This window comes from Nestor notabilis, unplaced genomic scaffold (genome assembly GCF_000696875.1).
Source record: "Nestor notabilis isolate BGI_N333 unplaced genomic scaffold, ASM69687v1 scaffold13246, whole genome shotgun sequence".
In the NCBI taxonomy this organism is placed as follows: Eukaryota; Metazoa; Chordata; class Aves; order Psittaciformes; family Psittacidae; genus Nestor; species Nestor notabilis.
In genome coordinates, this window is record NW_009932471.1 from 15,238 (window position 1) to 24,291 (window position 9,054).

The window sequence follows — 9,054 nt, forward strand, 5'->3', positions numbered from 1 at the left end:
TGTCCTTGGGCGCAAAGAGGCCTGGGGAAGCAGGGTGTGGGGGACATCCATGATAGGGCTGCTTTGTGCTCCCACCAGCATCCCCAGAGCAAGGAGGAGAAGAGGTTGCTGGCAGTGCAGGCAGTGATGCTCTTACCCATCAGGTGGCTTACAGAGTCATCCTCTACTGCATCCATGCCCTTCTTGTCCCAGACGTAGTGGGCGCCCTGCCAGTGAGAACAGAGCTGGTGCCAACAGCATGTGCCCCATGCCTGGCATCATGTCCCATCTGCCTGGCTGTGGTACCTGCTTGGCACTCAGCCACTTGGCAATCAAGTCGAGGCCATCCTTCCTGGTGCCATTCTGAGCTGGGTCCTCTGGGTACTCGGGATCTGCAGTCCGCTTGGGGGTCATGTACATCCGCCCGCCGCCCAGGATCACCTGCTGGGGAGCTCAGCAGACCTTCTCAATGTTCCCCATGCCCCCTCCCTCCCATGTCCACTCCCCAACTCACGTTGATATCTGTGTTGTGCACCAGCTGGTAGGCGATGTCCTTGCAGCCATCCCGCAATGCCTCCTTGGGCATGTTGGCATCGGCGTACCAGCTCCGGCTGGCCGAGTGGGCATAAGCTGCTCCTGGGGATGCATGCTGCACCCGTGTGGTTGTCACAATGCCCACCGACTTGCCTACAGAGTGGGCAAGGGTTTACAAAGGAGCCTGTCCAGCCCTGGGATGGCCATGCCATGGCAGGCTCTCCTTGTTGTGTTGCCTGCTGCTCCTACCTTCCAGCCTGGCCCGGTGCAGGATGGAGTCCACTTCGTTGCCAAAGGTAGTGCGGCATTTGCCGTAGACAGCTGCCCCACTCAACCCCAGCATCTTGGCATTGGCCTTCACCCCACAGAGGTAGGCTGTGCCTGTGCCAGCGCTATCGGGCACCTGCCGGTCGATGGTGTAGGTCTGGAAGCAAGTGGGGGACAGTGGGGTTTTGGACAGGGGCAACAGGGCAGCCCCCCAGTGCTGCCCCACTCACCTTGGCCAGGGCCAGGTAGGGCAAGGTCTCCATGGCCAAGATGTTCTCCTCGCCTGAGCCACCAGACAGCTGCCCCTTGTAGATCCGAGCCGCCGACATGGTGGACAGTCCCATGCCTGCAGGAACCGCAGTGTGGGGTGGCAAAGGGCTGGGGCCTGGGACAGTCCTGGCCTCCCCAGGCATTGCCCTGCACTGGCTGGGGAGGAGAGGACTTGCACCAGCCCCGCCTTCTCACCAGCCATGTCCCCTGCCTGGCTGGAATGCAGGGGACTCACCATCGCCCATGAAGAGGATGATGTTTTTGGCCCGCTGTGCCACTGGCTGCAATGCCAGGGCTGACTTCAGCCTCCTCCTGGCACTCTCATTCCAGTAGCCTGGAGTCTTCTCGGCATCTGGAGGCAGGAGCAAAGCTGGGGATGTGCAGAGGCATTCGGCAGCCTGAGGATCCCCAGGGGCATGCCCCCCTGGGACCAGGGTGAGCATCTCCACCGAAGGTGAATTCAGCTGCTCTGAGCTCCCTCCATGGAAGCATCAGAGGGACCAGGAGCCTTTCGGGGATCAGCCTGGTCTTTGGCAAGCTCAGCATTGCCCAGAGCTCATTTGCAGAGGGGGAAACTGAGGCAGAGTTTAGCAGGGAAGTTCCTTGTGCCTCTCAGCAGAAGGGCTAGTTGAGGTATCAGCCCCCTGCAGCGAGTGTGCAATGTCTGAGCAACTGCAGTTGGTTATGGCTATCGAGCTGCTTGATCCCAAGCCTGTCAGGGGCAAGGGGCAGCGGGGCTGGTGGAACAGGGTCAGGGCCTGCTTCGGTGGGGACTGAGACAAGCCCATTCAAAGGTTGGGGTCTCAAACCACCCTGAAGTGCCCTGGAGGGTCTGCAGCTGCTGGTATCCCATAAGGAGGTAACAGGGTCCCCAAAGAAGTGATATCAGCCCCAGTGCCTCCCACCAAGGGCTCCTACCCCCTTTTCCCATGTCCCATGTCACCTGAAGTTGCAGCAGCGAGCTGGACAAGGAGGCAGAGGAGAAGGCAGCTTCCAGGGAAGAGCAGCCACCCCATGCTGCCCACCCTAGCTCTCTCCTGGAATGCTGCCTGTGTTCAGGGCAGGGGGGACACAGCCTTTTATGGCCCTCCCCTGTCCGGCCGGTGGGCCCCTCTGCAGGTGAGACGATGGGCTGATAACATTCAGGGACTATCTCCCAGCCCTGCCCAGGGCCCTCCCAGTGTCCCCGGCCCCCTGGGGCCATCCCTGCCCCCCACCAGCAAGGGAGGACCTCCAGCTCCTCCCTGGGGACCAGAGCACCCAGCAGCCCACAGCTCCCATGGGCTCCCATGGGGCGGCTGCCTGCAGGACCCCAGGGAGTGCCAGAGAGGCACAGGACAAGCGGCACAGGACAAAGTGCTGTTTTTTGCAGGCAGGCTGAGCTAGGCCAGGCTGGATTGGCCTTGTTTCCAAGGAGGGGGACATCTTGCCTTTGGTGTCAGTGTCCTCAGGTCCCAGGGGATACAGTCCCACACTGCCTGTCATGCTCTGGGACTGCCAGTGCCCAATACATGCGGGTAGCCCGTGACAGCTCATCTGCACAGCGAGGTAACCTGCTGTGGGTAGCGAACGGCCCCATGTCACCAGCACCCAGTAAGGAGCAGAAGACACAGGGAGGAACAGGCTGCTCCCCGCAGCTTCCACCTCGGAAGGTGACATCCATGTGTGGTTGCGCCAGGCCATCTGGAAGGATGCCACCAGTAGTACAAGCCTTGGGGACCACAGGTGACCCTGATGGTTTCACAGTTTGCCAGCTCCTGGGGAGTGTTGTATCCAGCCCTGAACCATCCTAGCGCCCGATTCCCCATCCTGAGCTGGGCAGCCTGGGTTTGGCCAGCTCCTGGCTCCCGCAAAGGGCAGATGTGTCCATGCCAGGGCCACATGTGTCACCACTCATGAGGCAGAGTGAAGCAGGTCTCCCTCTCTGCCTGGCACAATGAATCCACTCCTTCACTCCAGACATCATCCCTCCACCAGCCGCTGCTCGTGGCTGCCCAACCCTGCAGGGGTGATGAAGTGGAGGCTGCTGGAGCAACTTACACTTCCGGGGACATCCTGCACAGTGTGGGTGGGGGACATGGGGATGGGGAGCCAGCAGAGGTGCCTGGAGATTTCAGAGGTGCTGGTTGGTCCACAAGGGGCTGGATGCTCTCTTGAGCAGCAGGGAGAAGCAAGAACATGGTGTTGCAGGGACCCTGAGGAGGGGTTAGACTGAAGGCCAGGGTGTGAGGGGCTCAAGCAGAAACCCAGTGACTCCTGGTGAAGGCTCAGACTGAGGCGATTAGCTGCCAGACCAGAAGCCTGAAGCACACATGTCAATCAGGTGAGGTGTCGAGGCCACTTGAATTTCAGAGTCAGGGAAACAGCAGGCAGGGGAAGGCATGGGGCTGCCTGAGAGATGAGTTATTGCTGGGATTCATGGCTGGGGGAACATGGAGGAGACAAAATAAAACCTGCGCAAGCCCCCCATGCAGCTGCTGACCCAGCTTTTATTTCATGATACACAACCCTGTAAGAAACCCTCCTGCATGGCCCCATGGCTGCTTCCCACTGTATCCCACCTGGTTGGAGGTGGAGCAAGCCCCTCTCCTCTCTTGGGGACACACATCCCCACTTGGCCCTCACCACGGGCACCCAAGATAGATGGGGATGGACACTGCTGCCTTAAAAAACAAAATCAAGCACCAAGCTAAAATACCCAAGAGCAGAAACACCCTCGCCTGGGGCAGCTCAAGCCCTGAGCCCTGCTCCTGGCCAGTTAAAATACAAACCAGAAATAAAATGGCATCGTTTTTAAAACAGAACCCCAAACTCCTCACGGGTCCTCTGTGTCCCCAGCGGGTGCCAGTGTGGGGCCTGGGAGGTGAGGAAGCATTGGCAGTGGGAAACACACACAGCCCAGGGTGCTCACTTCTCCGAGCTCTGTCTCTTGAGCAGGGCACTGTACTTGAGCGGGACGCCGTCCGATCTCAGGACCACCTCCACCAGCGTGAAAATGGTGATCACCTTCAGCAAAGTACAGAAAGACAGAGAGAAGAGGGGTTTTTGGCATCATATCAGGATTTACTTAGAGCTGTGCTGGCTTTTGCTGATTCAGCTGCAGCATGCATCAGGAACCAGGGAATGGGGCAGGACAGCTTCAGATAGCTCTGCTCAGGTCCAGGGTGCACCTGGGGCTGGACACAGCATCTTCAAGGGCAACACCACTTGGCTGCAAAGCCAATCAGGGAACCTGAACCCATCTAGATGGGCCTCCCAAAAAAACTTCAATTATTCTAGCCTGATAAGGCCCCACTCTTACTCTCCACAGTCTGGAAGGAGCATTGATGATTGAGCCCTTGTGTTTGCATCCCAACCTCCCCTAAAGCCTGTCCCTGTCTCCCTTCTCCAGCCAGAGAACACACATCATCCCTTAATGGAGCACCTTCATGCACATTCCCGTGTAACCTTCTCTAGGAGGCCCTCCCTTGGTGGGGGTTAAACTAAATGATCTCCAGAGGTCCCGTCCAACCCTAACGATTCTGTTATTCTGTGAACTTGGCCAAGCACCAACAGTGCTGTGGCATGAAGGGTTTCCCACACACGCTGAGCATTTTCTCAGCATTCCACAAGGGAACAACCGCCCTGTGCTCCCACAGTGAGAAGGGAAGGAAGAATGACGGATGAGAGAGACTTAAGAGAATAAGATCCCAGAAAATCAATCCCTCCTGTTCAGGAATGTGCTGCTGCCTGTTGCCATCTCCCCGCTCCCTGACTCCATGCAGATTAAGCAGCATAAAGCATTGATCATATCTATCCACAATGAACAGTTAATGGCTGGCTGGGACACTGGGAACGGGCTGCCCTGGGGCCATGGACAGGCATTTGGGGACTTCACTTGCTGGAGCCTGTCCCCAAGCCCTGCACTGAAGCAGGGCTGAATGGGGCCATCTGCTAGGGGCTGGCCCAAAGGAGAAATGGGCACAGAGCCAGTGGTGTAACCTTGTCAAACCCTTCCCAGCCCATCCAGTGCAGCCGCTCCAGATTAATCATTCAGAGCAGGGAAATCTCATTGAGACTTAAACGTATCAGTGGCCAGCGAGAAGCCAGCTACAGAGAAATTCTTCTGCAGACGGCTGCCCAGATAGCTGCTGGCTACCTAGCACCCTGCTTGCCTCAGCTGGCAGCAACGTAGGAGGTGGAGGCCATGGGGCAGCCCCCCACATCTGCGGGAGTCAAATAGGCATTATCAGGGCTCTCCCTTGCAATCCTGCCTCATCCCTTCCATGAACTGCTGGGGAACAGCATTATTTCACACCAAACCCTGCAAGTCTTAGATCCACTTCATACTCAAGCCGTAAGTAATGCACACTGAAGTCCTGATCATCTCCTGGAGCTTGGGGAGAGACGGAGGCAACACCTCCCCTCCATGGCAGGGCCAGCCAGTCCAGACCCCTGCACAGCTTCCCATAAACAGCTTTCCCAAATATTCCCACTGCCTGGCCACACTGAGCCAAGTGAGGAAGCAAAGGCCAAGTGTCAGAGTTGGGGGGGGAGCAGGGAGTGCTCAATGCGGGGTGTCCCAGTGACACCTCCTATGGTTCAGCCCAGCTCCAGGGGATCCCGCTCATCCCAGGGTTGGAGATTTATCAACTTGGGGATCTGCTGGCTCAGAGGACAGCACAGAGCCTGCTCCCAGGGGAGGGCTCCAGTATTTTCTTAGGAGGTGTGGAGGGTTCATGGAGGAGTTGCCTCTACTGCTGAGTGTTTTCTTAACCAGAATGGGCCCAGCTCATGCTGGGGCATCATTTTTCATGTGGGTCCCTGCTAGGGTGTAAGTGATACCCACTTCTGTAGGAAAGGAGGAACCAAAGCCACTTCGGGCTGCATCCAGGGGGATTCTCTGAGCCAAACTGAGAAAGGAAAGCTCAGCTTCAAAGGGAGGGAGGCCTGCAGAAATGCCTGCAGCAGCCAGGGAGTACTGCCAGCTCTGAACGGACATCTGGGAAGGAAAGGACTCCCAGGACATGCATCATATAGCTGGGAGAGTCAGCCTGGCCCTGTATTGGGAATCCTTTTCATCCAGCCCTAGGTGAACAAGGATGAGTTGTGCTGGGCTTGGCTGGAAATGGGGTTCACGTGCAGAGCCCCTGGGGCAGTGCAGGGAGAGGCTGGAATACAGCACTCCTGTCCCCGCCTAGGCAGCAGGCAGGGATCACAGCAGTCAACACAGCTGTGATTTTACAGTGATGCCAGACAAAAGTTGGCAAAGAAGCACTACTTAATCAAGCCAGACAAATGTGATTGCTCCTTTTGATTGAGTTACCAAGTTAATAGGTGACAGGGACACTAGAGAGATTTCTAGATGCTGTTAAACCATTTGACACTGCATCTCAGGAAGTCTGACTTAAAAAAATTCATCCTAATTGGGTCTCAACCCTGTCACAGGGATGTAAACCCAAAGGAAGGGTTGTGGCAGTGAGAGGGCAAGGAATACCAGGATGGGGGGAAGGCTCTAGACAGATACTGCCTTAGGCGTGATCTTACTTAACATCTTAATTGATGATCTGGAATAAGGAAGTAAACAGCCTGTTAATTCAGTTCCTGAAGAAAACTGAATTGGAAGACAGGGCACACAGCAGGCAGGGCAGAGTCTAAAGGCCATGGAGGGGTCAGATGAGGGGGCAAAGATGGGATGGAGGGGTTGGATGGCAGAGGCTGAGGCTGAGGTCAGGCCCTCTGGGGAGGGCAGAGAGACAGCAGGACCTGACAGCCTGGGAGGCTATCCTACCTCCTGGATCTGTCCCTGCAGACAATACAGACAGGATCCTCATGCTGCATGCAGCATGAGAATCCTGTCTGTATGCCAGCCCCATGGTGTTGTGAGCTCATCCCCTGCTCAGTGGTCTTACCTGGGGCACAGATTCCTGCTCTGGCTTCTCTGGCTCCCACAAGAGTGTCAGCTCTGGCTTCCTCCCCACCTTCCGGAAGTGGAAGCCCAGCAAGGGCAGCGCCTGCAGCCAGGGAAGAGTGTTGGGAACAGCCTGTGGCCCTGACAACATCCCGCTGCTCAGCTCTGCCCCTCCACTTTGCCTGTGGATGGGGACAATGCTGCTTTTGCCCAGCACGCTGCCTCTGCAGCTCTTTAACAACTGAGATGCAGCAGCCCATGAGCCTGAGCCCAGCACGTAAATCAGGGGGCTGCTGTGATACACAAACAGCCCATATATCATGCTGTATGTCCTGTTTAAAGATGTCATTGCCAGCCATATAACCAGGTTATTAAGAGAAGATGCTGTCACTAAGCACAGGTGCTGGCCTACAGTGGTGCTGTCACAGCCCCAGATGCACCATCTGATAAAATGAAATGAAAACCAGCCTCACTCCCTTCCCTCGCTTCAGCTCCATGTTGATCCCTGTCCCCCTGAATCTGTTTTTATTCCCTTTTACCTACACTAGATCACTCCCAGCACATAGCAGGGAGAAGCTGGTCCTCAGAAACTGAGCTGCTCCAGACACCTCCAGCCCCTCATGCCTACCCAAGGGCAGAGGGATGGAAGGTAGATCCCATGAAGGCTCCCTCCCCTCCAGCTAGCCCAGCTCGGGTCCAGTTCTGCTGGCACAGAAGGGCACCAGGTCAACCACTGCCTCCAATGATACCAGGCTGCTGCAGCCCTCTGGTGAGGCAGCATTGGCACTATCTCACACTAGTGAGGTACTTACATTGCAGTAGATGCGCTTCTGGACTCCAAACTTCAGCACCAGGACATCAAAGGCCTCGTTCAGAACACCCATCACCATGGCTTCTGACTCCAGAGGACCACACTCCTGTCAAAAGACAGGGCTGTCACTACACTGTTCGTCTTCCCCAAGGCCAGCTAGGCAGCCCCACAGCCCTCTGCCTGGTGGCATCTAGGCTGAGCCTTCATTGGGAAATCCAGAGATGCCTTGGGGTAAGATAACTTGGCTCTTACCCTAACGAAGATGCTGAAGAAGAGGTCAGCACTGAGCTCCTGCACCCTCTTGGAAGCCATCTTCCGGTCATTGCTGTGATCTGCTTGTCTCTGGATTGCCTCCTTCTCCATCTTGATGGGGGAGCTGGAACCTGGGAAGGGAACAAGTGACAACGATGTGCCCATGCTCCCTCCTGATCTAGAGCCATGCCATGGCACCCTGGACCCAGATGCTAAGCTCATCTCTGTCCTCCTGTTATTTGATAGCACCCACATGTGAGGCAGCTGCCCCAGAAGATGCAGCCTCCAAGCAGCCGGCACCCATGTCAGGCAAGGCAGGAACTGGGAGTCCTTCCTGTGCTGGGCACAGCCACCTCCTCCCCTCACAGCACCCAGAGCTGCACCGCAGGCAGCCAGTGGCACTCACCAAGTGAAGCGGAGAGGAGACGGTGCACAATGATGTCTGCGTAGCGGCGGATGGGTGAGGTGAAGTGAGTGTAGAAGGGCACGTTCAGGGCATAGTGGCGAAAGAGGGTCTCGTCCTCCAGGACACCAGTGCAGAAGTAGAGAGCCATCTGAAAGCGGTGAGAAATGAGGGAAGGGTGTGAGCAAGGATGGTGGCAGGATCCTTACAAGAGGCTGGAGGGGTCCACGTCTGTGAGACAATTCCAGCAGCTAATGGTCCTTCACCTGCTGCTAAGTTTGGGCTGCACAGGGACAAGATGGGTGCTGCAGGAACTGAGCACAGAGCAAAGGGGGCAAAGCCACTGCAGGGAATTGCTGGCTGCCAGCTGACCCTGCCTGGCCCCAAGGATTGCATCAACTTTCACATCACACATGGGTTTAAGCAGTCTCCTGCTTTTGCTCATGACCTGGTGCTCAATTGCCAACCTCCATCTTCCAGGGGAGAGCCCAGTCTGTCCTGTGCCCACTGTGGATGCCCTCCCAACAAGGGGTCTTGTAGAGCAGCTCCTGTGCCAGGCTCTGGTTCTGTGTCCGACTGCAGGCTCCACACCCCTACTGTGCCTGCTTGGAGAGCGCTGGGGGCTGGGATGAGTGGTTTCTTCATTCA

At 56.7% G+C, this 9,054-nt stretch overlaps 2 protein-coding genes across 2 annotated transcripts in view; both read right to left on the reverse strand.

Moving 5' to 3' along the window:
* Positions 1 to 1,981, reverse strand: part of LOC104407202 (intestinal-type alkaline phosphatase-like) — a 3,230-nt gene extending 1,249 nt beyond the window's left edge. Inside the window, 8 exon segments of the mRNA XM_010016415.1 lie at positions 1 to 21; positions 137 to 206; positions 286 to 420; positions 494 to 666; positions 763 to 937; positions 1,011 to 1,126; positions 1,286 to 1,402; positions 1,969 to 1,981. The exon segment at positions 1 to 21 is cut by the window's left edge and continues 35 nt beyond it. Of these exon segments, the coding sequence (XP_010014717.1) occupies positions 1 to 21; positions 137 to 206; positions 286 to 420; positions 494 to 666; positions 763 to 937; positions 1,011 to 1,126; positions 1,286 to 1,402; positions 1,969 to 1,981 (820 nt within the window).
* Positions 1,982 to 3,957: 1,976 nt separating this feature from the next.
* The window catches only part of DIS3L2 (DIS3 like 3'-5' exoribonuclease 2), a gene marked incomplete at its 5' end in the record, with an annotated part of 39,623 nt that continues 34,526 nt past the window's right edge, over positions 3,958 to 9,054 (reverse strand). Inside the window, 5 exons of the mRNA XM_010016416.1 lie at positions 3,958 to 4,056; positions 6,942 to 7,043; positions 7,753 to 7,857; positions 8,004 to 8,134; positions 8,410 to 8,557. Coding sequence (XP_010014718.1) covers positions 3,958 to 4,056; positions 6,942 to 7,043; positions 7,753 to 7,857; positions 8,004 to 8,134; positions 8,410 to 8,557 — 585 coding nt within the window. The remainder of the gene's footprint in view (positions 4,057 to 6,941; positions 7,044 to 7,752; positions 7,858 to 8,003; positions 8,135 to 8,409; positions 8,558 to 9,054) is intronic.